At 37.0% G+C, this 27,182-nt stretch overlaps 4 protein-coding genes across 5 annotated transcripts; 3 read left to right on the top strand and 1 right to left on the bottom strand.

Annotated features, from left to right (window-relative positions):
* The first annotated feature begins 41 nt into the window (after window positions 1–41).
* LOC119993556 (uncharacterized protein At2g24330-like) lies at window positions 42–4,486 on the top strand. The gene is made up of 6 exons (XM_038840731.1): window positions 42–366; window positions 491–773; window positions 855–999; window positions 1,682–1,791; window positions 3,241–3,670; window positions 3,811–4,486. The coding sequence occupies exons 2-6, from the start codon at window positions 510–512 to the stop codon at window positions 4,077–4,079; spliced, it is 1,218 nt and encodes a 405-aa protein (XP_038696659.1). The 5' UTR covers window positions 42–366; window positions 491–509; the 3' UTR covers window positions 4,080–4,486.
* A 396-nt stretch (window positions 4,487–4,882) lies between these two features.
* LOC119993222 (26S proteasome non-ATPase regulatory subunit 11 homolog) lies at window positions 4,883–9,623 on the top strand. Its single transcript, XM_038840241.1, has 2 exons — window positions 4,883–5,039; window positions 8,031–9,623. The coding sequence occupies exon 2, from the start codon at window positions 8,056–8,058 to the stop codon at window positions 9,322–9,324; it is 1,269 nt and encodes a 422-aa protein (XP_038696169.1). The 5' UTR covers window positions 4,883–5,039; window positions 8,031–8,055; the 3' UTR covers window positions 9,325–9,623.
* Window positions 9,624–10,965: 1,342 nt separating this feature from the next.
* Window positions 10,966–13,667, top strand: LOC119993223 (basic leucine zipper 9-like). 2 transcript variants are annotated; one of them, XM_038840242.1, is made up of 7 exons: window positions 10,966–11,164; window positions 11,329–11,358; window positions 12,099–12,222; window positions 12,366–12,519; window positions 12,613–12,688; window positions 12,809–12,934; window positions 13,120–13,667. In XM_038840242.1, exons 1-7 carry the CDS (start codon window positions 11,039–11,041, stop codon window positions 13,405–13,407), a joined length of 924 nt encoding a protein of 307 aa, XP_038696170.1. In that variant the 5' UTR covers window positions 10,966–11,038; the 3' UTR covers window positions 13,408–13,667. The 2 variants fall into 2 exon arrangements, with proteins under 2 accessions (XP_038696170.1, XP_038696171.1); XM_038840243.1 differs by lacking the exon at window positions 11,329–11,358.
* A 2,484-nt stretch (window positions 13,668–16,151) lies between these two features.
* On the bottom strand, window positions 16,152–26,202 carry LOC119993133. Its single transcript, XM_038840079.1, has 19 exons — window positions 25,914–26,202; window positions 25,268–25,399; window positions 24,930–25,157; window positions 23,766–23,852; window positions 23,554–23,643; window positions 23,339–23,465; window positions 22,283–22,383; window positions 21,482–21,650; window positions 21,165–21,286; window positions 20,854–20,982; window positions 20,677–20,775; window positions 20,525–20,582; window positions 20,362–20,437; window positions 20,139–20,268; window positions 19,785–19,942; window positions 18,592–18,664; window positions 18,275–18,469; window positions 17,559–17,652; window positions 16,152–17,289 (listed from the first exon to the last, which is right to left on the bottom strand). The coding sequence occupies exons 2-19, from the start codon at window positions 25,340–25,342 to the stop codon at window positions 16,370–16,372; spliced, it is 2,931 nt and encodes a 976-aa protein (XP_038696007.1). The 5' UTR covers window positions 25,343–25,399; window positions 25,914–26,202; the 3' UTR covers window positions 16,152–16,369.
* Between the last annotated feature and the right edge of the window lie 980 nt (window positions 26,203–27,182).

Genomic DNA, 27,182 nt, shown 5'->3' with positions numbered 1-27,182 from the left:
GTAGAAGATAAATAAGAGATGGAATGGGGTGGTAAATAGCTTTGCAGGTGGTTTTCTAATAAATTAAAGTGTGCGCTTGCAACATGAAATCAAAAGAAAGGAAGCGAACTCGAAGCCCCTGTTTCTCCTTCTCCGTCGTATTGAACTCATTAACAAAAATAAAATTTAGCGGCAGGCACGTCTTTCCGTATTTACCCAGCACCTGCACCAGCACCAGCACCAGCACCAGCACACCGCCTTCAGTCTATCTCCTCCCCAACAACAATAGTAAGTCAATAACAAGAACAAGGAGTTCTATAGAATTACAAGTGATCATCTCAGATCTGATAACTCTCCCTCAGCTTCGTCCACGATTCTGCTCTCCAGGTATTCAATTCCCACGCGGATCTCAATCTCCACCTCTCACTTGATTGCCAGGGATTTCTAATTTCGCTTTACATCTTTCATTTCCATTTAAATTCTTGAAACCCTTGCCACTTGAATTTATTAGAATTCCAAAATTCGTTGCTATGGCCGACGAGGAGGACAAGAAAGGCGTCACCCAAGACTCAAACGATACCACTTCTACTTCCGATGCTACTAAGAACAAGACCAAACGGGCGGGCATCTTCTCACGGATTTGGAACGTCTTTCGTTTACATGGCGACGATTTTGAGAAGCGACTCCAGTATATATCCAAGGAAGAAGCATCGGTTCTCTCCAGAATCAAACGAAGATCGCGTACTAAGACCAGGATCACTCGCAACCTTATTATCTTCTCCGTCCTTTTTGAGGTTTTCATGTCCTTCTTCTTTAATCATCTCTCTCATTATAACAAATAATTTGATTCCATATGTTTTACATTAACATATCAGGTAGTTGCAGTCGGTTATGCAATCATGACAACAAGATCCATGGATCTCGATTGGAAGATGAGGGCATTTCGAGTTTTGCCTATGTTTCTTTTGCCTGCTTTATCATCACTTATCTATTCAGCATTTCTGAGCTTTGCTAGAATGTGTAAGTATTTCGTATTTTCTCTGTTTTCTTTGCTGGACTAGTTCTTTATATGGTTGGCTTACTTTGCTGGTCAAGTGATGTTGATAGTGTTTAATTTCTTATAGAAGATGTGTTGCCCCTTTTTTAAGCTAATGCAAGCCTTACCTGGTGGGACTTGTCTCAGCTAATTTGAAATATAGGATCTGACTGTTGGTTTTGGATTGGATGTTTTGAATTTGGCAAGAGTGGGCATATTTTTTATTGGGTGAGACCAAACTTATTGGAAAACTGATTATGCTAAACTATGTTAAGTGATCAATTGTTTTCTTTATTCCTAATTTCTAAGGAAACTAGATGGAAAAGCTTTTTAAATGTATGCTAATAATGATGTTGATCAGTTCACAATGCGAACATCTTTTACTTGCAAGCCCCATAAAGTTAATTGCAGAAGGGAAAACAAACTTCATTTCAACAGAAGCATGGATGCTTATATAGAACTAAAACTGAAGAATATGACATCAATAGTCAGCCTCCTCTTCTACTTCAATTATCATCTGTATATTAACATTTATATGTAGAGGTGATTATGATGTTCTCTAATTTTGCTAGTTGTGGTTTACTCAATCGCAGAGTTTTTAAAATCAGTTTTCCAACCTGGGAATGCTATATCACCAAATCAGTCTTTTCTTAAATATATGCACAGGTGATCGCAGGGACCAGAAAACTCTGGAAAAACTTCGAGCTGAAAGGCAAGCAAAAATTGACGAACTTAAAGAGAGGACAAATTATTATACCACGCAACAGCTTATTCAGGTAATTGGAATATAATATTTTGCTTTAGGTTCACTCTATTTATATTCTTAATGGCAAGAGTTAAAATATAAGCGATGATATAAGGCTGTAAGTATCATGTTGCTTCTGGAAATTACATTGCTTATAGGATCCTCTTTTTAAAAGATACAAAATAAGAGAAAAAAACTGTAATTGCTAATTCGTGGCTTGAGATTGATACCAACATGTCGTTCCAATCTCTTCCTACAAGGTAATGGTTAGTAAATCTATTTCTAAAGCTCTTGAAAACAACGATTTTTTTTCTTCTGACCAGTCATGTTATTTTTATTATTATTGTTATTAGGGTGAGAGGGGATTCAGATATTGTTTTGGTTCAGCTCTAAGGAGTAAGCTACTGTTAGGCTAAGAGTTCCTTTCTTTTTATGAAAAAAATTTGTTGTCGTTTCTCAAGTATTGGATTGCTTTCTCATGGAGGTCGATTAAGAAGGCTGTAAAACTATTCAGGACTATTTAGGAGAAGAGGAAGCCTTCTCTTACTGGTACAAATACTTCTCTTACTGGTACAAATAGTGTGTGAGATGCTGTAACATGAACTTGGGATTGTACCCTTTTGTGAAAAACAAATTATTCTAAACCATGCTACAACTGCCATGAAACATAAATTTAGAAAGTGCTTTGGACAGGGAAATTATTCTCCTTATGGGAAGTTTTTTGACATGTACAAGGCTTATCCTAGAGTAGTGATGGATGATGTCTTCATTGGAAAGGGAGCAAGAATGCTGTGTTCAAGGTAAAGGATTACTATAGCATTTGTTTACTAAAAAGGAGGACGAGAGGCATACATCATTTCACTTAAAAAGCTTTTTGGAAGCCAAGCCAAATGTTCTCCTAAAGTGGCATTTTTTCGCTTGGGAAACCTGTGGGGAAAAGATTCTTACACTGGATAATCTTAAAAGAAGAGGCATTGTGTTGGTGAATAGATGCTTTCTTTGCTAGAGGGAGGAGGAATAATCATCTGCTTTTGCATTGTGACTTTCCACATGACAGGGTCTTCTTGGGTCAGATGTGCTACAGTCGGTCAAGAGTTTACCACTTGGGGTTATATACATGGAGGGAGCAATTGGAATAGCAGCACAGCTGGCTTGCCTTTGCTATTTTCTGAAAGGTGTTGAAAGAAATAGTAGAGTGTTTGATGAAGTGAAATCAAACAATCAAGGCATTTACTGCAATTAGGGCTGCAACTGTTGTGTTATTGTAAAGCGTATCACATGGATGAGTTGTCTTCTTATGTGTTGTTGATTCCCTTTCCTGTTACTTTGTGTATTAACTTTGGATGTATTTGGGTGGCACCCCCGTGGGGCTGTTTAAATAATCTCCATTTTTACATTTTCATGGCACATGTGGTAGATCATTGATATTCTAGTTACTGCTAATTTATTTGACATTTATTTAAATTTTTTTTTTATGCAGAGATATGATCCTGATCCAGCTGCAAAGGCAGCTGCTGCAACGATCTTGGCATCTAAGCTTGGTGCAGATTCTGGGTTGAAAGTGTATGTGGGAGATGAATCTAAGCTTAATGTCCCAACAGCAAAGAGTAATGATGTAGAAGTTGTGCAGTCGTCTACTGGCCTTCGAAAACGGAAGCAATTGCACACTCGAACCAGTAGCACTGGGAGCACTTCATCACATAATTCTGAAGAAGCAACACTTCGTCCTTTTAGTAGTGAGGTTGCGGGAGCTTCTGAGCATAACCACCTGGTTGTTGTTGATCATTACAATTCTCAGGGATCTACAGCACAAGACAGCGGATGGATTGCTCGAATTGCTGCGCTACTCGTGGGAGAGGATCCGACGCAGTCATATGCTCTTATTTGTGGTAACTGTCATATGCACAATGGTGAGTTCATCCTCGAATAATGCACTTTTGCAATGGTAAAACCAACACATGAAGACTACTATTTATTGCTGTAAGTTTCACTTCTATAGAATCTGCTAGCATGTTTTGGATTATAATGTTGTTATATTGTCTTCCTGTAGGGCTTGCAAGAAAGGAGGATTTCCCCTACATAACTTATTACTGCCCACATTGTCATGCTCTGAATAGGCCAAAAAACTTGGAAGAGCGTATGTCAGGTTCTAATTCTCCTAATATGACCTCATTGAGAACAGCAGGGGATTCAGATTTGAGTAGTACTCCCGATGGTTCTGCAATTGAAAGTGTAATCACCAGCAAGGGCTCTGTAAAATCTGGTCCAGAGATCGAAGAAGTAAATGAAAGGGAAGCATCAGGGGAGCTGGTTAGTTAGAAGACGGGTTTTATGGAGAGATTTATGTTTAGTAAGCGTGGCCCCTTGGTACTTTTTTGTGGTTCTCTCGGCCTTTTGTCTCATCTTTAGGTTTGGCACACCTTGGTGGTGGGAGCAGAAATAGCTCCGCAACTTGGTGCCCAGCAGTGTATCATAGGTTGCGTTGCTGTTGTGATGGCGCAATTTGTTCCCTTGTTCGATTTTCCCCTTTCTTCTTTAACCTCTATTTCTCGGTTTGGATCTTGGGGCCATTGCTTATTTTTAGGGAACTGTGAAGTTAGTGTGGGAGAAAAAGAAAATTTACATGTATTTCACAGAATCCACGTAATTTGTTCATTTATATATTTATGTGTTGCTTGTATTGTATTCATTTTTTAAAAGAATTGAAGGACTTCCTTTTGACCTGACCTGCCTGAATCATTGGTATTAAGTTGGGCAGTCGAAACTCTTTTTGGTGGTTGAATTGGCTTCGCAAGATTCTTTGATGTCGAGAACGCACTGTCACCTCAAAAAGAATACAATGCAAGGATGCTCATATAACTCGAAATCAGAAAAATGAGATTCTAACATCAAATACAACACAGTCCTATTTTTTTTTTTTTTTTTTTTTAGTGTCTAGATGGAATTAGAAAACTTATTGCCACGAGTCATGACCTCGAAAAATAAAATACGGACGGTTGCCGATAAACATCGGGCCAACCTTGTTTGGATTCAGGAGAATATGGGCCTAAGGTAGTGTACGGTCCAGCCAATAGTTAGCCCATTTAAACATCTCTCTCTTATAGAAAAACAAACAAAAACATACTATTTGTCTCGGTTTATTCTTTCTTGTTTAAAAAGCAAAGGAGAAGGCGAAAGAAACTGGTCTCCTAGATCCACAGGAACAGCTACACTAGCCTACCTGTTCTTCGACTCGTCTCCGATCGTGTTCGCTATCTTCTCCTTCTCTTCCTCTCCAAGGTACGCTAGTACAGTCCCTTCCTTTTTCGGTTGATTTTTTAAGATTGCCGGTTCGTTCGCGTCTTCGATTTCTCTGTCTGCTCTTCCTAGGGTTTGGCAGTAAGTTGTTCTTTTACGTTAAATCCTAAGCAATTATCAAAGGAAAGGCGGATCTTTTATCACCTGTGGAACTCTCTATAATTGTTGCTGTAGGTCGATTTAGTTTCGTTTATATTGCTTGCGATGTTATTGGTATGTGATTTGCCGAAATATTTCTTTCTCAGGAGTTTCTGTTTGATAAATTTTCTAAACGAAAATCTTGGTCTTTACACTCAAGGTTTGGAATTATACTTGTGAGTAGTTGAAGAGGTGGACGGAATACCTTTGTTCTCCGTTCCATTTCCCTCCTTTTGATTGAATAAGAAAAGTTTCTCTTTTTATTCAAAAATGGCCACTGGCAAGGTGAAACCCTGGGGAGAATTTCTTTGTCTGAAAAGTTCGAATTGTTTTTCTCTAGCCAAGTTAATCAGAGGAGGTAGCTAGTGGATAATGGCATAATGCAATGGAGAATTTTCTGACTTCTCTTTGTCTTTGCAATTAAAAGTCCCATGCTGTCTACTCTGAACCAAGGTTTCGATTCACTACCCAACTAGCACTCATCAAGTTCCCAATCACCTACCTTATCTTCCTAGTCTAATTACAGCGGAGCAAGATGTGGCTGATAGTTTCTTCCTCAGCTTTGCAGAGAGGGCACCTGTTGGTCAGACCAAAACCTCGCTTCTTAAGGTTATCCGTAGTGAAGATTTTCGTCCACACTGCTCCCAGATGAAGAAAGTTATTTTTAGAGGGGTTTGGCCTTCCAAATCGTTGGCCATGCAAAATTTGGTTTGCCATGATGGTGTTTGCAGAGGGAGTTCGTTGCCTAAACTATAACCAGGAATTCTGCAAAACTGTTTCTGTCTAAGAAGCACGGACACTCTTATTTGGACTGAGTATCCATATTCGCACATATCGGACATGGATATGCTCGGACACGTGGCCGATACGTGTATTTGAGTATCCAATTTTTTTTGTTTATTATTTTTTTTAATTTTCCGACACGTATTGGACACGCGCGAATGTGTGTATTGGACATGCTGCAACCCTAGCTGCCCCATTTTTGAGCACACCCAACCTTGTAAAACAGAGACCAACAACAAGATCATTGATTTGCAACAGAGATGTCCGAGAAGGTCCTCGTGCGGCGGCACAGAACAAGATCCACTTCCCAAGCGCAGATCGAAACAAAAGCAGAGAACCACCAATACCAATAGCAACGAGCTCCCCCGGAACTTCTTGGGACTCGAATGGTTTGTCAAGAACGCACCCAATCTCCAGATTTGAGAGTCTCGGGGACTGTAGAGGCTGATCTTCTTGCTCATCAGCTCCACAATTTTGTCAACTTCCTCTTACCACACAAGACGAAACGGTGCATTTTACGTCTGTTGATGTGTATCGTAAGAGAAATAGGGTTTAGACTTTAGACTTGTATCGTTCAAATTCGGTGTGTTAGGTGAGTAAGGTGTGGAAGACGACCTAAGGTCCTAAACGGCACCGTGTGTGCAAATCGACTGGGCTGAAATTTGGCCCGCATGTAATATGTTAACTGGATTAAGATGTGCTCTGAATTGGGCCTATAATTAGCTTAGTAAAGCTCATAGTTGATAGAAACTTTTGTGTTTCATTAATGACATTGATCAAGTTTGAACAAATTAGTGAGTTAAATTATACGTGCAATTGATCCTAACAGATATCTAATCACCAAATATTGCAAGCATAACATTGGAAGTCTTGATTCAAAACAAGGTCGACAAATTTGTTTTGAACTATCTTGATTGAAATATATATATATTCAACTTATCCATATCCTTTTCTTTTTTTTTGAAAAAACATGTATCTGCATAGTGCATACTCATGTCGTGGCGTATCCGTATCCGTGCTACATAGGTTTCTGTTGTTGTTTTCGTTATCATTACCATTTTCATTGTCTTTTTTGGGCTAGAAGTATTTTTTGTTTGGTTTGGTAGTCCATCCCTTTTTCTTATGAATGCAAGTCTTTGCTAGTATTTTTGCTTTTCTGTACGAAACTGGGAACTGATTCTTTCTATAAGGGACCCTCTAATAGCTAATAATACCGGTATAAGTTTTACGATTAAGTTCTCTTTGTAAAAGTTGCTTTATTTTTGGTGTTCACAATCCTCTTACAAAACAATCAAAAACCCAAAAATTCTGGGGTCTTTGTTTCTCCAAGTTATGTCCATACTACCCATATATGAAACCGTAGTTAGGAATTATGTTAATATTACTATACCTTTAACCCATAAAGTACAATATATTATTAGCTTCTATTAATTGTAGAAAATATTCAAAAGTTGGCATGCATCAATTTGGAATCAGAGAAGATTAAAACTATTGTAGATTGGCGTGGTTATAATAATAAGATAAGTCTTGATGGTTTTGGTTCAAGTTTCAAGTAATATTTACTGAAAGCATAAGATGTGTTTCTGTAGTGAATTCTGTTACTGGGTTTCGTTTTATGATGACTACCATTTGGTTCACTCTAGATATTATCAGTATACCTTCAATGAAATGTATGTGTCATGCACTCCAGCTATTTTTCCATTGGTTTAAGATTTTTCTCCTAAATTTGACGAATTAATTAGGATATTCATTTCTATGATTCTATCGATGGTATGATTCTTATCATTCAAAAGGTGTGATTCTCATATTCAAACAGTCTGTTTCTGGTGCAATGCATAATCAAGAAAATATAGTATTTCCATATTTCGCCATTTTATTCAGAATTTAATGTTTGTGTATGTCAAGAAGAACCATACTTTTGTCTTGTAATATGTTTTGGTTTCTTGTCTTGTACTACGAATGTTGCATTTCATTTATCGAGGTATAGCATAGTATTCGTTTATAGTATTTCTAAGATAAAATAAATAAATAATTAAGAAATTTGTATTGTAGGATTTATTTTTGCTTAGTGGCAAGCATGTCTTCATCGTTCCTCCCTGCAACAACAGAGTCCATTGCTCTGGCTTTGGAAGCTAAAGATCCTTCGGAGTCTATTTCAATTCTTTACCGTATACTTGAGAGCCCTTCATCTTCTCCAGAAGCTCTTCGTATAAAGGAGCAGGCAATCACAAACCTTTCTGATCTTCTCAGGCAAGAAAACAGAGCTGAGGATCTTCGTAGCCTTCTCACTCAGTTGAGACCCTTCTTTAATTTGATCCCCAAGGCTAAAACTGCCAAAATAGTCAGGGGAATCATTGATGCTGTTGCAAAAATACCTGGAACTTCTGATCTTCAAATTACCCTCTGCAAAGAAATGGTGCAATGGACCCGTGCTGAGAAACGTACATTCCTTAGGCAGCGAGTGGAGGCAAGGCTTGCTGCTCTTTTGATGGAAAATAAGGAATATTCAGAAGCTTTGGCCCTTGTTACTAGCTTGGTCAAGGAGGTGAGGAGATTAGATGACAAACTACTGCTTGTGGATATAGATCTGTTGGAGAGTAAGCTGCATTTTTCATTGAGAAATCTTCCCAAGGCAAAAGCAGCACTCACAGCGGCCCGGACAGCCGCGAATGCTATATACGTGCCTCCTGCTCAACAAGGCACGATAGATCTGCAGAGTGGGATTCTTCATGCGGAAGAGAAGGATTACAAAACTGCTTATAGCTATTTCTTTGAAGCATTTGAGTCTTTTAATGCTTTAGAAGATCCCCGAGCAGTTTTTAGCCTTAAATACATGTTACTGTGCAAGATCATGGTGAGCCAAGCTGATGATGTGGCTGGAATTATTTCTTCAAAAGCTGGTCTGCAGTATGTTGGGCCAGATTTAGATGCTATGAAAGCTGTTGCTGATGCCCACTCAAAGCGATCCTTGAAGGCATTTGAGACTGCCTTGCGAGACTATAAGGGACAGTTGGAGGAAGATCCAATTGTCCACAGGCACCTCTCATCTCTGTATGACACTCTTCTGGAGCAAAACCTGTGCAGGTTAATTGAACCCTTCTCCAGAGTGGAAATTTCACATATTGCTGAGCTCATTGAGCTGCCTGCTGATCATGTGGAGAAGAAGTTGTCACAGATGATTCTTGACAAGAAGTTTGCTGGGACATTGGATCAGGGTGCTGGATGCCTAATCATATTTGATGACCCTAAGACAGATGCTATCTACCCTGCGACTCTTGAAACCATTGACAACATGGGCAAGGTTGTGGACAGCCTCTTTGTGAGGTCTGCCAAGATTATGGCGTGAAATGTTGTTCCTTTTAGATTATGTTTGGTTTTACTAATCTTGCTCTTAATTGCTGTTGTATGTCGTTCCTCCTTGATATTGTTTTAGTTCTCACTTCTCACAGGACTTAATTAGTAATTACATTACCTTATGAGACCTTATTTAGTCTTCTTTGATTTTTCTTGAAAAACTTTGTTACAAATCAGTTGATGTAGCTCTTGCTTATGGAACCTGGAATGAATATTTCATTCTGAAACGGTAGTATCCTGAGAATTCTATGGATATCTGAGGCACAAATAAAGGTTACCCTGTGCTTAAGACTCGTATGCATCATATGGAAACTGGACCTTTTATCTTGTGGTGCTAGAAGGGTATGATCTTGCATATCTTTTATTACTGTTTAATTTTTAATTTTTATTTTTTGGTTTGAACGCAATGATGGTGCATAACTTTTTTCAAATGCAGCCTTGTGTATTCTTACAAAGGAAGCAAAACAAAGGCACAAGATACATTTGGTGGAAGAAAAGTTTAAAACTTTTGTGGTATACAAGCGTAGGAAGCAAAGGTTATGGAAAGAAACCGAAGCTTATTGCATCTTTATTAACAAAACTGGAAAAAGAAAGCAAGTGTTGAGTTGTAACCTTTTTTCTACAAAAGAAAAGGACAGAAAGCAAGCATCTATTGGCAACTTTTGCCTTTGGTATAAGGGTCGGTGCCAGTACCCATCAAGCGTTTGCTGCCTCCTGTACTCCTCCTACGTGTATAAATAATAAAAGACTAGATAGTGATCCTGGATTTCACTCTATTTACTAAAGCGCCCACCCCTTCCTCCCTACACCCCACCCAACTTAAGTAAATCAATATTCAAACTTGAAAATAATGATAAAAATAAAAAATACATATAAATACATCACAGAACAGAGGAAAATAAAAGGGTATAGGTGGATAATGGGATGGGATGTATAATAGAAAATTTGAGAATCGGCCTAACTAATTCATGAAAGGTTTAAAAACAAAAAAATTTCAGGGGACGAGGAGGACGGTGACGAGCCTTTCGCCTTTCGTCCTCCTCCCTAATGTAGATCTACTTGAGCCTTTCGCTTTTGTCCTCCTCCCCAGATGTGTCTACTATCATATCTTTGTTCTGTGTTAAATAAAGTTATGATTCAGGTTTTCTTCACTCAAAATTTAGATCTCATCTATATGTCAAGATTTCTTGATCAACAATTATTTCTAGTGTGTTTCGGAGGTACATATTTGGTGCATAATAATGCAATCCTAGATCTTGTGGAAATCGATCTCTCTTAATGAAAAAAAAGTATGGAATCTTGATCCATAACCATTTGCTTTTTTCCTATGTTTGTTTGTTTAGTCTTCCTGAATATATCTCAGGGTAGGTCGGTGTAATCTGGTGTAATACGATATAGTGCAGTGTTATCAGGTGTTTGTAGTTTTTTAAGCTGTTGTCGTGATGTGAAGTTTAACTTTTGCTCCCATGGAATGCAATGATGGAGTTTCACCCTCAAAAAAAAATAATTTCATGAAAGGTCGTAAAAAGAAGAAGCAACCAAGGACTTGACGGTAATTTCAAAGCAGTTGAAAACTAAACTTTTTAACGTCAGCCTCTCGGTCTCTACTCTCTATTTAACGATTCTTTTATTCACATGGAAGCTCCCCCCCCCCCTCCCTCCTCTCTCTCTGGTTCTGTGTGTGTAGGCAGGCATTAAGTGATGCGATGATGGAACAGAAAGAAGCGATCAGCAACACCACTCTTTCGCATAACACCATCAACGGAAAAATCTTCCCTGATTACTGCGACGGGATTTTCGCCGATGATCTTGCTTTCCTCTTCAGGAACCAGGTCAGTCAGTTTTCTACTTCTCTCCTCCGACTGTCTTTCGTTTTCACACTCCCGTCAGCAGAGTCTCTTCGCTGACGTGGCATGCCAGAATCCTAGCATTTTTCTTGTTAATTTGATTGGTCAGCTTGTGTCATATATTATATATATTTCTTATTTCCGAACAGGAAAGCCCAAAGGGTGTTCTGGTGATTCAGGTGTTGTTACTCTACACTAGTACAGTAGTACGTACATGTGTTATATATACCTAGATTTTGTTTTATATATATATATACTCGTGCATGCGGAAACCAGCTTTATGGTGACCTGGGTTCGGTAATAATTCTTCATCACTGTGTCTGCGCGTATGTGTATATGTATATTTTGCGTAGATATACTCTTTTCTTTGAGAACCTGCAAAAGGAAGAGTATACTACTGCTCATAAGTTTTGTCTGGTCGCACTCCATTACTGTGTTTCCCCGTATATATATATATATATATACTCGTATTTTCTTTTACAGCCGAACAAGAGAAGATGATGTTTTTGGTGATTGGGTTTTGGTTTGGTGCTTCAAGTCTTGATTTGGGGAGTGCCAAGTTAAAGCATGTAGTGGGTTGTGGTCAGCGAAGCTGAGGCAAGAAATGTTAGGTTTCAAGACAAATTACTGTTTTTGTAAGTTTGTGAATTGTGACCAATCCATATTCATCCACTCCCTCACAAAAAGTGCTGAGGTTGGAATTTGTTAGCGTATTAATTAATCTTAGTGATCAATAAGTGGTGAAAATGAAACATAATAATCAATCCCAATATCTTTCCTCTTAAATCTTAATCAAAGTCATCATATGATCATGATGGTTGTACCAACTGAATTATTACCATATAATATCATAGGGATTGGGAATGTTGTGATCCTTGATAACTTCTGTTATTGATTTCTTATTTGAATATATATGCAGGATATTTTCAATGACTTCTTAAGTTGTAGTGAACAACCTGCAGTAACCTTTTCGTGGTCGCAAAACCTCAAACCCGGACAATCCAGTGTCTCAGCGGGAATTGATTCCCAGTCATCAATTTGTGGTATGCAGTAAGGGATATCTGTATATGAATGCATATATGCATGAAAGGAACCTAACTTCTTATGCTGTTGATGATCTGATTAGCATGTTAATGTTACTTTCTTTGTGGGTTAATTATTTTCTGAACAATGGATTATTGATCAGTTGGCAGTCCGATCTCAACTACGGAGCCTAAAGACAAAGCTAATGTAACTACCAGTGGATCCTCAAGGGAACAATCAGATGATGAAGACAGAGAAATCGAAGCAGGGCCTTGTGAACAGAGTACGGACCCAACTGATTTGAAGCGAATTCGACGGTAATCAGCACTTTATCATCTCTCTCTATAAAGATGTATCTTTGACATATCCAGCTTTGAACATGTTTTTTTTTTTTTTTTGTTTAATTATAGGATGGTCTCAAACAGAGAGTCTGCAAGGAGATCAAGAAGAAGAAAACAAGCCCATGTGGCCGATCTTGAATTTCAGGTTTATAAACTGTGATCTCTTAGTGTTTGTGCTTCTGACTTGTGATGATCCAAATGAATACTTTGTCCACATAGGCCTAAATAAATATGGAATTTTAATTTCTTTACTTCCTGCTATTAGGTTGAGCAACTGACAGGCGAAAATTCATCTTTATACAAGCACCTTACAGGTGCCACGCACCAGTATCGTGAGGCTGACACTGATAATCGAGTGCTTAAATCTAGTGTAGAAGCTTTGAGAGCAAAGGTATGCAAAAGTCTTCTACTAAAACCCAACGTGGAACAGAGAGAAATCACTGAAAGATTGAATAATTGTGTATCTGCTTACCTAATCGGAAAAATTGAATAATTGGGTATCTGCTTACCTAATCAGAAACTTCTAAATTGGTTAATCTTACGAAATTTAAATGTGGGATCCGGAATCAATTTCAGGTGAAGTTAGCAGAAGACATGGTTGCCAGAGGGTGTAGTTTGAATCAACTTCTGCAAAATCATTTAAATCCCTCTAACCTACTTAGTTCTCAGAGTCTATGTCGCCTGGCGAATGTCTCACCCACAATCACTGTCCATGGAGATGGTGCTTCTTATGGCGGAGAGACGGTTTCAGGGCAGAATTCACCTCTTGGACTCGCGAATGCTGATATCAATAACAATTGCAATTTCAAGAGCAGAGTAGTCATGAGTGATTCTGGAAGCTGCGTATCTGACATTTGGCCTTGAGAATCTGGTTGTCTCTAGCTAGCTAGCTGTTAATGTCCTGCATTGTCTTGGCATGTCTCATGATGGTAATCGGATTCAATATAATGCCATCATTTTAGTCTGATATTACAGTATTTTAGTGAAGTATGAGGACTTCATTGGTTTGTTGTTCCACACATATCAATGTTGGCCTGTTGAATTTGCCATCGAATCAAACTCTCTTCAGGATTTGTTTGTGATCACAGTTCGAGAGATATGGATTGATGGTCTGTTCTGAGGGGAAAAAAAAAACCAGTATTTGAAATATATATATAATAAAACAAAATTAAAGTTGTTCTATCCCATCATCAATTCAAAGTCATTGAAATCAAGCTTTCCATCAAGGTTAATATCCACAGCTTTCAACATCTTCTCAACCTCACCCTCACCCAAATCCCATCCCTCATCCAATCCCAAGCACTCCAACACCCAAATCAAAGAAAGACTGAAAAACAGAAACAAAGAAAGAAACAGAAGAAATCCTGTGCAAGCTTATTTCTCCATCTGCCTACACTACACAGTGCGATTAATTTAAATAGCGCAGACTGCTTGATTTGAAAGTGAAGTCCTTTACTTAATTTAGAATGGTAGTAGTTATTATTTATTGTGGTAAATTATAAAGTCTCCAATCACTCTAGTGCATAATACTCCAGCCATGCCCACCATTTTTCTGTATACCAATCAAAGAAAGACCGAAAACACAGGAAACAAAGAAAGAAATCTTGTGCAGGTATATTTCTCCACCTGCCTTCACTACAGTGTGATTACTTTATATACCGCAGACTGCTTGTGATTGAAAATTGAAAGTGAAGTCCTTAACTTTTAACTTACAATGGTAGTAGTTATTATTTATTGCGGTAAATTATAAAGTTTATTGTGGGACGATGCATGCATGATTTTCTAAACCCAAGAAAGGTGTTTTGATACATTCATCAGATCAGATAAGATCAGATCATAATTAGTATAATAAGGTAATAGAAATGGTAGTATTTTAGAAGCAGAAACCGCGTTTTGATAGCTGAGTATTACTCTACGATTTGCTATTTGTTAATGTTGGTGCATGCATTAATGCAGCTCATATTAATTACGTGGATCTAACAGATTTGGATCTCATCATTATTATGGCAAAAAGGTTCGTTCCATTACAGATTAGAATTAGATGCCATCTCATGAGGTTAGGCATCTTTTTTCGCAATTTACATATCTCTACGTGATAACATTTACATCAAAGTCCCTATCAATCAATCATCAATTTATATATATAAAATGGAGGCCTCAAACATGTTTCCCTTTAAATTGTGGAGAATAGCAAAGAGAGGGGTAAAAAACTCCCCCTTAATTAAGGGAAAATCATCAGTGTTAACAATAAAGACCCACCAAATATTAAATAAACATAATATTAAATATGTTAAAAAATTAAATAAACATAATATTAAAGATGTTAATTACGCGAAAATCAACGCTATTTCAATGATAACCAATTAAATGTGCATAAATACTATTAGGAACAACAAAAAGTGATAAAAAATGTAAAAAATGGAGGCCTCAAGGATGCTTCCCTTTGAATTGTAGAGAATAGCAAAGAGAGGGATAAAAAGCTCCCCCTTAATTATGGGAAAATCATCAATGCTAATAATAAAGACCCACCAAATATTAAAAAAAACATAATGTTAAAGATGTTAAAAAATTAAATAAACATAATATTAAAGATGTTAATTACACGAAAATCAACGCTATTTCAATGATAACCAATTAAATGTGCATTAATACTATTAGGAACAACAAAAAGTGATAAAAGATTTAAAATAATGAAAATAACGGCTAAGCACCAATTAAATGTGCATAAATACTATTAGGAACAATCAAAAGTGATAAAAGAGGTAAAATAATGAAAATTAATTGCTAAGCATCAATTAAATGTGCATAAATACTATTAGGAACAACAAAAAGTGTTAAAAAAAAGGTAAAATAATGAAAAGTAACGGCTAAGCAATTGAACAATCATAATCATATAATTAAGATAACTGTATTACAAAATACTGAAATGCTTTAGAAGCTGTCACATCTACTTCTGTATGGCTAAATTCTTGCCACATGTAATAAAATAAAATAAAATTGAACCTGTGCTAAGAAACACTTTCATCAATTATCTCCATTTTCTACAATTTAAGCTCTGTTGTTCATCATGATAATAAAATATCAAAAAATTATCAAAAATCTTTATTTTCTAAATTAATTATATGTAACGCGAAGCGCAAGCATGCAACTAGTTTTAATCTAATAACTAGCACTAGCTTAGCTTGGTCTTGGTGTTGTGTCAGGTGGTAGGGTTGACTGACACTAACAGGTGGTAGGACTAATGTACGGATATAATCTACAACATATATTCGTTTTTATCATTCATTTCTATTTAATATCATACTTTCATCTAACTCCTCCTTGAATCCATATTTTTTATTGCTACTAATATAATATAATGGATTGGAGATTCTTCTGATAATGTCAGCCTAAAATACATAACCTAAAAAAATTTGAGATGATACTGAGTGGCCGGCCAATCAGGAACTTGACAGAATTTACACTGCAAGAAAAGTTAAATCGCATATTTGATATGGATTGTTCATTGTTCACAATCCTTCTACATAAAGTAGGAAAACAAAAACCCCTGCCCTGCATATGAAACTACGGCCAGTATCATTCTTAGAGTAAAGATAGACAGAATAAAATAGCAGTGAACGAATACATGAGTATAATAATAAATACACTGCCTTTACCAAATTCTCTGTATAATGCAAGTCTATAAAATATCAAATCATAAATTAATCCATTCAAGTGTCCTGAGTTGAGTTTGCGTGTATTTGATTTTTCTGCTTGGATATTGTCAAGCATGAGAGATACAAATGGCAATATAAATAGGAAAGGGAACAAAATATTTCACCTACCCTCAGTTAATTAGAGGTCGTGCCAAATTTATCCCTGAGTCGGCTCCTCTGTCTCCCAGTCCGGAAAACTCCTCAGGCAATGGAATATTTAGCTCTGAACATACCAGCTGAACAATCTTTCCCGTTACACCACCAAATGACATTTTATTAACTGTTACCGCAATAGAAAACCTGTTATCTATGTTGCAAAATCCTGTGGATCCCCCCAGTCCTGAGTGCCCAAAGCCAGTTAAGGACCCATCACCAGAACTAATCCTCCTAAACCCTAGTCCGAATTTTCCATTAGGAAGGGCCAAATTCCTATACTCTCCTACACCCATGAATGCATCATGGATTTTAGGGTTACAGAAAATCTTGCTGCCATTCTTGTTTTGAGGAATATCGTCATTAGCGATGTTGTCACTTGCACTAGAGCTATTGGTACAACTATGGCTACCATCACCAACAAGTCTGGCATGACTATCATCCTTACTATCTCTACTACGCTTCCCATCAAGAAAACTTATGTGGTACTTTAGTTTCCGTTCATAACCATTTATTTTGTTATCTGCACCAGAACTTGCCTCCTCACTTCTGTTACCTCTTTGCTTTTTGGGAGCCGTCTTTGAAGAAAATTTAGGAATGTGCGGATGGCTGCCAAGTGGTGGCAAGGATGAAGAGGTATGCGGTGGTGGGGTAACACCTCCATCAGCTAGGGCAGCGTAGTAACGCGCTAGTGCACGGGCTGAGCAATGTCCGTTGGCGGCAGGTATAGTGGCACGGCGAATGTTAAGCATGTTAAATAAAGCTGGCAGGGTTGCTGTCAATTGGGAAATTCTACTTGGCTGAAAGGTGGAGGGCAAATCAACACGACTACTAATAGCTGAGAGTTTCCTGACATCATCTGTATCTACAGTTAGAGCTGCAAGCCGAGATTCCACACCTGGTGAAGATAATGAAAACCATTAAAAAGTCAAAAATTGAAGAGAAAGTCCAAGACTGTACAAGTAGTAAAAAAAACCAGTTCAATGATAAACATCAGTATCAAACTATAATCTACTTGAAAGAGATGCAATTCTTTGTGCAGACTTGAGTCTATAATGTAGGCTTCTATTTTATCTCCTTTTTGGATAGTTCATTTAAAAATAAAAATTAGAACAGCGTTTTCACTTTTGAAGTAATATTATCATTAACAAATGGAATGTCATGTACCTGGAGGAATTCCAACATACATCTCGCCTTCAATTTTGAGGGGGTGGATAAATGCTTCTTCAAGGATTTCCTGAAATTTCTTTCCAGATGCATGCTGTTTCATTTCAAACCTTATTAGCAAGAAGGGCAGGGAGGGAATATTTGGGAATACAAAGGAGTTCAAAAGTACAGTCATCAAGGCCTAGCAATGAAATGTTGTGTGAGTGTGTATTGTCACTTCTGGTCACTATTGGGGTCAAGTGGCTGGAGATTGGGAGGACTCATCGGTTGGGACCATGAGAATTGCAGGAGGGAAAGATCCTCTCTCTTTCTTCATTGTATCTCACTCTATTGTCTATTTCCCTTTTTGCTCCTTTCAATTTTGTCTTTTTTATAATCAGTCATTAGGAGCATCTCAATCCCTCAAGTAATCCATCATGAGAATGACTAGCAAAGCTTCAGTCTGTCAAATGTATTTCTCCATCTCTAGCTCTCTCTTTTATTTTTCTTTTGCTCTTTTGTTGTCTTTATAACTGGTCATTGGTCACCAATGATAAACACATATTTTACGTGTAACCAATAAGAACAGTGGAGCAAGTTAAGATTAACTCCTACTATCCTCTGTTTTACCTCTTTTATTACCTCTCTCTGTAGTCTGTATCCCATGGAACCAGTTCAACAAATTTAGATGATATGTAAAGAATTGAATTTACGAATCAAAGATCAAGAGATAATACCTCAATTATTCCGCCGCAAAGCCAGCCAAAAGATAAATAGTGATACAATTGCTCCTGGCCAGGTTCAGTTTCTGGTGCTGACATAGCAATCTGACTCAAACATTCATCCCACTCACAAAATAGCAAGGGATTTTCTTCCCTAAGTGTTGCTAGGGCATTGTGCAAACCAGAAGTATGATTGAGCACATGATGGACCTAAGATAGAAACAAAAAAGCACACAATAATTGAGTACATATTATGAAGTTATGAGCTACTAACAGTAATGGAAGTATGGAACATGTTCAGTAAAAAGGTCAAATGAGACATAAATCTTGACCTTTATGAGCTCTTTTCCATTTGTCCCAAATTCTCTCCAAATACTAGAAATATTTTCGTCAAGCTTGAGTTTTCTGCAGTTAATATGCACAATGTGAGAGAAAAAGTAACTCAAGGTTTGAAGACTTTCGAAACATTAGCGAGAATTGATCAAATCAAGTTAATAAGAAAAGTCAACACTGAATCTCCATGCTTAAGATTCCATGGTCATCATAAAACCCAAAGAGATTTTGTTTACCTTTCAAATTTAAAATGCAGTACCCTCAACTCACATCAGAATTCCCATAAATTTGTTGTTAGAGTGTTACGCCATAAAACCCAACAGAACTTTCTTAACTTCGAAATTTAAAATGCAATACCCTCAACTCTCAAGTCGCAGCAGAATTCACATAAATTCATTCTTACAGTTGCGCCTCCAAAGAAGATAATTCCCAAATATAAAAACTGAAATGAATATCTTCAAACAGTCCTTTGTCTAATTATAAATACCATCTCAAAATTGTGCCCAGTCGAAGAAGATACCAGTGCTGAAGGGCTAACGAATTAAACTTTACAAAGGAGTTTTCTAACATAGTTACTCTATGCATCATGGTTAGCATATTCTCTTTATTATATGCCAAAACAATCCAAATAATTGCCCAAACAAATATCAGAAAGAAACCCGAGATTTCATATCACACTCAAATTCCGTCTGAAAAAATGACTTAACTAAAAACTTGAGATGAAATTCCAAAATAGAATGATTCAAGTTCATGAACCAGATGAATGCAGTGTCTTATAATTCAACAAACGGTATAAAGCAAAACATTTGATGATCTGACCAATGTTTTTGAACACATTATTTGGTTGAAATCGTCATCCAAAAGAACATTTTCTTTTGGAAAAGCAAACTAAATCAATGTTGGTATACAAATTCTACTAAATTTCTTTTTTTTTTTAAGTGGCGGGGACTACCATTCAACCCACATGTGTAGTTGTGAATAACAACTACTGTCCATATGGACCTCCTTTTTTTAATGATTTGTATACATGGACATCGGTTGGACAAAAGTAAAGTGCATAGTTTTCTTCAGAGCAAGCATGCATTGGCATTGATATTTAAATGAACAAAAAATTATATGCTTTAATTGCTCAGATGATTCATCAGACTATTTCATGAGATGCAGCTTAAAGGACAGAAATACTATTACATACCCATGGTCCACCAGCCAATGTAACATTCCTGCTGTGATTCCCTTTGTCACAGAAAAAACAGGAAACAGGCTATCGGGCTGAACTGGGCGAGGATCATATCTGCCAAGCACCCCAGCAGCAGTATCAATAACCACCTCTCCATCTTTGTAAGCGCACACCTAAGGAAATAAGAAAAAAATTATCTAAATAAATGCCAAATTTAATCCAACTTTTTTATTTTTTTGATATCAGATTCAGAAGGATTGAATTCTTTGGAATCCTAATAATATGTCCTTATAAACAAATAATGATAAAAGAAAGAGATCATTAAGATATCATGTTATCATATGCAACCAATTTGACAGAACTGAAAACCTGGATTCCTAGTATTTTTTCATCGTTCCCCAGCTCAACTAAGAGCTGCCTCAGCTTCCCCTCCACATCAGAGTGCACAGGAGAATTATAAATCCATTGTCCATTTGCTGCTGGTCCCTTACTAATGTCTCTGATAAGTGCAATCAACAGTCCAACAAGTGATGAAAAAAAAGAAGAAGCAAAACTGCTGAAAAAACGAAACAAAAGGTCCTGAATGGCTCACCCTCGTAAAACGTATTCAGCAAATGGCCTCATGATTTCTATATAAACTATGTGAACATTCATCATAGATGAAAGACCTAAACCAGTGTCATAAAATAAGTTTAAGGAGAAAAGATACTGAATGTTTAAATCAACAAGAAGAAATCAAGTTTTTTATTACAGACCTCTAAGAAGGTTGAGGACCCGGAAAAATATTACAATATCACCAGGAAATGCATCAATCTGGGAACATAAGTTGTTACTATGATTTAAATGGAAAAACAGTCAAAAGCAAAATGCCAGAGGAACGTAGTGATGGAGGAGATGAAGTACTTACAGGATTAAACCGTTTAACTTCTTTTTCATTAAGTTTCATCTTTTCCTGTACGACCTTCAGATTTTTTGCTCTTTTCTCAGCCAAAGATTTTACGTTTTCCTAAGCATAATAGAAATCATTGTAAGTTTAGATTAGATGCTGTAAAGAAAATCTAAAAAGCGAGCACTGTGGACTTACTTGAGCCTCGTTTGCGGGCGTTGTGGCACGAAAAAATACAGTCGTTACCTCCATTGCCTGCTCTGGCAAATCCACACGCAACCGAAGACCCATTTCTTCAAAAGCAGACAGAAGGGCAACATGGTCCCCCTGTTACATGTAGCATCACATGTGTTTGATAAATCCAAACTGAAAATGCAACTGGAATATTTTTTTCTACTGCCAGAAATTAGGTGCTAACAATTTCAAGTAACTAATTTCAATAACCCATTTCTAAGTCGCGATTCTCATCAAAATATTAGTCAAAAAAATGGAAGAGAAACCACACAAACCTCAGCAGATGCTAAGAACATTTTTGCCAGTGCTCGTTTTGTAGAGCCTGACAACTTCTTTGTAAGTCCAAAGTCAAGAAGAATTGGACGATGAGGAGGTTCCTTGCTCACAAGGAAATTTCCTGCAGTAAAAAGGCCAAAGGAAGTATCAACGAAATCGAAAATTTCAAATCTCAAAATTTAACATATATCATATTTTGAGATCAAAAGAAGCTACTGGTTAGTGTCATAATGATTACACTATTTTCAAACTGAATTAAAAAAAAAAAAAAAAAAAAAACAAGAATGAAGATAAAGGCAAGAGAGAGAGAGATTACCAGGATGTGGGTCACCATTAAAAAATCCATCAACATATATTTGATGAGCATATGCACGAGTAATTTCTTCCACAACCTTTTGTTTGTTAATAGAAAACTCCTCAAGAGACTTAGAGTCATTCAAACGAATTCCATCCATGTACTCTAAGATGAGAACCTTCTCAGTTGACTGAACAACAAAATGCAGAGTGAGATGTGAAAGTGATCAGGCGACGCCCTTCATCGTAAGAAAGAATGACATAAGTTATCATTTAAATCATATCTTTAATATATTTTTTAATAGCAAAAAAATATTTTCATGATGTATTTTACTAGAAATAGTTGTGAAAACTTCAAAGATCGAAGGTATTAACTTTTTACAGCTCCATAATCTTCAGATGACTTTGGGCCTCCGGCCATCTTCAATAGGTGATAATAATAAGGTAGTGTTTGGGAAAGGTTTTGATGATACGATCACAAATATGACCCCCAAATCTATGTGGCATGTGAAATAGCCATTGATTATAAATATACATGTAGGGCCCACTTAACATCCAACACTCCACATTAATTGGGGTTGAAATAGGGATCATATTTTGAGGGTCTCAAGCATTATTCTACGAAGTTATCAGGAAATATGCCTATAATTGCATGAGTACAAATATATAAATCATATTCATAGGAATTTGCTCATAATTCATAGTAATGATATCATGAGAAATAGAGATTGACAAATTTCTGGAACTTAGGAGGTCTAACACAAAATCTGAATTGTACTAACATTCAGGTTAGGCATCTAATTAGGTTGGACAAATACAACACCTGAATAACTTCAGGCATCAGAACATCCACTTGATTTGCAGGCTCCATCATTTCGTGCTTGTCTTTACAGTGAAGATTTCTATACACTGTTCTAGTATTCTCTATAAGACAAAGATAACTGTTAATGTGAAAAAAAATAAGGAACTCAGAAAAGCTGAATATATAAGATTATGAATTAGAAATGAATTAACAAATCCGGTGTAGGCCATGAATGAAAATTATAAATCCTCGTTATTTGGTCAATAAGGAGGGTCTCCAAAAGTAGTGTTGAAAGCCATCTCCAAGATAAATTGAACTGAATCCAAATTGAACTTCCAAAACTCCTCACATGAATAAGGATGAACAACAGCAGTAGCATTATTGCCAACCATCTATCGCCCTTTGTCTTGGGATGAATCTTTCCAATTGGGGACCAAGGTTTTACTCAGCACATTAATAACCTGTGATTTACTTGGTATGGGGAGCCGGCCAGTCCAAGTATCCTAAAATTTACGTGGTATCAGGGTTAGGACCTCCAAGCCCACTATGGTTGGATTACCAATTACAACACTGTTTCTGTCACCATCATGGCACCATGACCGGCAAAAGTGTCACAATTGCTACTGGCTTTCACTGCTATGCACTGCAGCTGCTGCTACTGCCATCGGCAGCACTTATTATACCATCTAAATTGTAACATCAACTACCACACTAACAAAATCACCATCAACCATTTGCCACCACCAGCGTTGTAAAATGACCTTACCGCTGTTGCAAACCTCACCACTCCACCATCACCACTTCTCAATATGTCATCAAATAAGCAAAACAATATACTCATGCAAACTGCAAAGTATAGAGATTAAAAATTTATTTTCTTCACTTCCAGATTTCTCATAAGAACACAATTCCCTCTCCCAAATTTAGCCCAAAGGTCCATCTATAAATTTTTTCATGACAAAATAAAATAGCCTTTTTTTTTTTTCCTTTTTTTGGTAAGCGCCATTTTTCCCGATATTAGTGCTATGAATTGGCAAACTTTCCTTGACTAAATATTTGTAAAACTGCTAATCATACCAGCTTCAGTATTGAAATCAAGTTCTTTTGGAGCTTCCTTGCACCATTCATTTATCATGGGATTAAAATCATACTGCGGTTCTGCCCATGCTATCCAGTCAACAATGGACTTTGCATTCTTTAAGTCCTGTAATACAATAGCATGCCCAACAAACATAAAATGACTACAACTGTTACTTTCAATGCAACATCAAAGTAGCCAAGTCATATGGAACCTCCAATATGATTGTCTTAATGCCCTCGTGCTGTACTTTAACAACCACCTCCTTCCCACTTTTAAGAGTCGCTCGGTGGACTTGAGCTATCTGCATAAAATAAAAGGCGCAATCAATTAGATATTTCCAGAACACATAAATAAATAATAATCTCAACCCAAAGTGGGCACCCATTGTTTTTCCTACTACACAATCGAGTTCAAAAATCTTACTGATGCAGTTGCCAAAGGATTCTTGTCAAAATATGAGAAAAGATCATCCAAGGGTTCCCCCAGTTCACTTTCTATAGTCTGGCAAACCTGCGATAGAGAAGAAAACACATTTCTACTCAGCCAACATCTAGGTTCTTTAGATGTGGGAAAACAAACAAAAAAACACAAGCACGGTCTATGTTAATGTACACAACAGACTGTTATGTTTTCAAATCAACTACAAGACAATAGGAAACAGCAATTATTTCAAATGTAAACTGATTTTTTTTTATAAAAATGTGAATACTGATTTCATATTACTGGAAGATTACAATATAAAAATTTAAAAGTTTCACATGATATCTTCCACGAGGTTCAAATGACACCTTGGCCAACAAACCCTCACACAAAAACAGAAATTGATATTGTACCTTCTCCACTAATGGTAATGTAAACACTCCATCTATGATGAATGAGACTCGTGATTCTTTGTACTCATCAGGATAATATATCCATTTCTTAGAAAATGGGTCCCATCACAAGAGGACCTTGCCCCAATAACTTCATCGGGAGCAAACTGCTCCCAACATTTAATATCTACAAAGACAATGGTGTATAATGTTTTCTGATATCTCAGAAGGTTCTGTCCACAAATTGATCCATATTGAGTTAAGACTCGCTTTCAAGGCTCATGAAAAACAACCACAGAAATTTCTCATTTCTTGATTGAACAGTCTTTATCCTGCCTTGGTTTGATAGGAAAAGATTATTTTTCACTGCATATATCGAGGCCCGAAAACCCATTTTCTTGACTAATGGCATATAGATCAAAGATTCTATATGGATAAAACAACAGAGATTGCTTCCAACCGTCACAACACAGGCAATTAAGGCACTTCCAATGTGTAGTTTACAGACCACAGCCTCACCCGCTGTTATCAACATAAAAAACCCAAACTTTCCATGAATTCCATACCACAATGAGATTCAAGTCACAAACACGTTTCCCATGCAAAAATCCAGATTGAGATCTTAAGAAATTTTTCATTGACTGCATTTTTGTGAGGGAAATTTCAAATTCTGAACACAAGAAATTAACATTCTTATGCAAGTCGTAACAGGAAAAAGGGGAGAGATAGACACACGCAATTCTCCCTATAACTTCAAACTTAAAAAGCTTATAACCTCTTGCAAAGGACGTGGAGGAAGAGAATCCTGTAACTGCTTCAGAAGAGATACATATGCATGAGGAAGAACATCTGCTCGTGTGGATAAGTACTGTCCAAGTTTCACCCACAAACCTTCTAACTCTATCATCAAACTGAGTACACGCTTAGCATTGCGCTCATGAGCCTTTTCCCATAAAGCAGATCTTTTAGATTTGTTAGTCCATTTCTCTCTTTGCTGTACAGCCTTTAAAAGTTCATGGAAGAACACACGTACAGCTTTAGTAAAAAAAAAACTCAGGAAATGAGATATTATGTGTCAATCAACATGGTAGTCAAAACCATTGAAAGACACACCTTATAATCAAGGTAGATTATTACAGCTAACGTAAATACTTTCACACGTCTTCTGTAAATGCTCCCCCTTCCCATCAGTGGTGGCTAGTTGAAAAACAATGAAGCAACAAACAACAGCACTTGCAGACTCCTCTGAAAAACACATAAAACAAATTGGAAATAAGATTTTTTTAAAAAAATGGCCATCCAATCAGCACATGCTTAGAGAGCTTATAAGTTATTAAGTATTTGGGCTTCCTATTTGCTCAATTGCTCTTCCATTTATCTACAATGGCCATCTCCTTGAGAGGGTCAAGATATGAACCTCAATTTTCAAACAATTTACTATTACGAAGCATACTTTCATCAAAATGACATAAGTTCGTCAATACTTGTTGTCCGAGATCTCGTGGAACAATACTTTTAGAAGAATACATAGAAGCACAAAAGGCAGAGCAGAAACAATCAAACATGGAAGACGAACCAACCTAAACTGAATCAAACTAACACAAAATGATAGCAGAAAACTCCAAGTAGAAACAAATTCAAAAAAAAAAATGCATAAAATTAAGATGAGAATACGAGCTTCAACATCTTTAGATAATAATTAATCACGATTCCCATATAACAAAGGAAGGTTAGGCGTTGCTGTACTAGAGGAAGCTACCTGAAGTCCGAGATGGTTCTTTTGGGAGGGAGGGAGAGAGAGACCGAGACCAAAACTGCACGAATTCGACGAAAATGTGGAATTTTGTAGCGTGTTCTTTGGTGGAATGCGATTCTTGCGTTGGACTACCTGCTCTTCCTGAAAGCCAAGGGGCTTAGTTTGACACCGAGCCGCATTGGACTTTTCCCCGCTCAGCCAACCGCGATATGCCACGTCATTGGATTATTCGTGTGGTGGTGTGGTGAAAACTGCGAAAAGTAGCGACGTGTCCCTAGTTTTAGCGGAAATTTTGAGATGAGCCAAATACAATTCGTCGCTTTGGATCACAGCTTGGAATTTGGCGTGGAATCAATCAGGCGGCGGTTCCACCAGGAAAGGAAGGGGAAAAAAAAAACAAAGGTAAAATTCTGAAATCAGTTAATTAAATTTAAGAAGCGTAAGTAATACCTACCTCTTAAATTCATAAATTAATTTCAGTCATATTAATTGATGAAATATCGTGATACTGTGATGGGGAGTATAATTGCTATGAATGAGTTGAAAGCAGTGTTATCGAAACCGATACGCCCATTCACCCGTATCATTAATTTTTGAAGGTTTATTCAAATGAATTCAATATATTTATTTGTACTAATGGTTACAGCCTTTGCAAATTACGGTATTGATAAACAACGGCAATTTTGTAATCTCCTATTAATTTTTTTTTTTTCAAGAAGCTTCCACCTCATATTTCATATCTTCACCAGCCTGAGCCTCCATCACCTTCATTACGCGTTTCCTCTTCTAGATCTAGATGTGATGACTATCCTTGAGTTCGGGTCCCTATAGTGTAAATTATTGTCATTTCCTGCACCACCGTCAATCTATTTAACAATGTGACCGTGTGAGACCCATACTATTTTTTAAACTCAAAGAACATCTTAGACGGTAATATAGGAAATTACTTGTAATCTCTAATACATGTACTTCCAAATGGGCTATCCTTATCCAATCTAAAATTTATCTCGCGAATCAAGAACCTTCCACATAGACATTTCTTTTCATTCTCTTGGACGAAAGAACTCTAGATTTCTGAATTCTACAAACTATACAATTCTCAGCTAATGATGGAGAATAAGTCAGGTGGATAAAACACAAAACTGTGTTGTGCTGTTTTATGATATGATACACCTCTCAAATTTTTATATGAGAATTGCAAAGCTCCATATCCATTTCTCTTATTTACTTGAGGCTTCATCGGTCAACTTTCATGCACTTACTCTCCCCGTG

The sequence above is a fragment of the Tripterygium wilfordii genome, chromosome 23, assembly GCF_013401445.1.
Source record: "Tripterygium wilfordii isolate XIE 37 chromosome 23, ASM1340144v1, whole genome shotgun sequence".
NCBI lineage: Eukaryota > Viridiplantae > Streptophyta > Magnoliopsida > Celastrales > Celastraceae > Tripterygium > Tripterygium wilfordii.
The sequence above is the reverse complement of the archived record's forward strand: the minus strand, read 5'-3'. Positions and strand labels throughout refer to the sequence as shown.

Excerpts from the sequence above, each read along its gene's own strand:
- LOC119993556 (XM_038840731.1), top strand. The coding sequence starts at position 510 with ATGGCCGACGAGGAGGACAAGAAAGGCGTCACCCAAGACTCAAACGAT. Across the intron at positions 774-854 it reads TCTTCTCCGTCCTTTTTGAG|GTAGTTGCAGTCGGTTATGC; the intron begins GTTTTCATGTCC and ends TTAACATATCAG. Across the intron at positions 1,000-1,681 it reads TCTGAGCTTTGCTAGAATGT|GTGATCGCAGGGACCAGAAA; the intron begins GTAAGTATTTCG and ends ATATATGCACAG.
- LOC119993222 (XM_038840241.1), top strand. The coding sequence starts at position 8,056 with ATGTCTTCATCGTTCCTCCCTGCAACAACAGAGTCCATTGCTCTGGCT.
- LOC119993223 (XM_038840242.1), top strand. The coding sequence starts at position 11,039 with ATGATGGAACAGAAAGAAGCGATCAGCAACACCACTCTTTCGCATAAC. Across the intron at positions 11,165-11,328 it reads CTTTCCTCTTCAGGAACCAG|GAAAGCCCAAAGGGTGTTCT; the intron begins GTCAGTCAGTTT and ends ATTTCCGAACAG. Across the intron at positions 12,689-12,808 it reads TGGCCGATCTTGAATTTCAG|GTTGAGCAACTGACAGGCGA; the intron begins GTTTATAAACTG and ends TCCTGCTATTAG.
- LOC119993133 (XM_038840079.1), bottom strand. The coding sequence starts at position 25,342 with ATGGGAAGGGGGAGCATTTACAGAAGACGTGTGAAAGTATTTACGTTA. Across the intron at positions 20,776-20,853 it reads CGCCCGCAAACGAGGCTCAA|GAAAACGTAAAATCTTTGGC; the intron begins GTAAGTCCACAG and ends TATTATGCTTAG. Across the intron at positions 17,290-17,558 it reads GTATGTTGGAATTCCTCCAG|GTGTGGAATCTCGGCTTGCA; the intron begins GTACATGACATT and ends TATCTTCACCAG.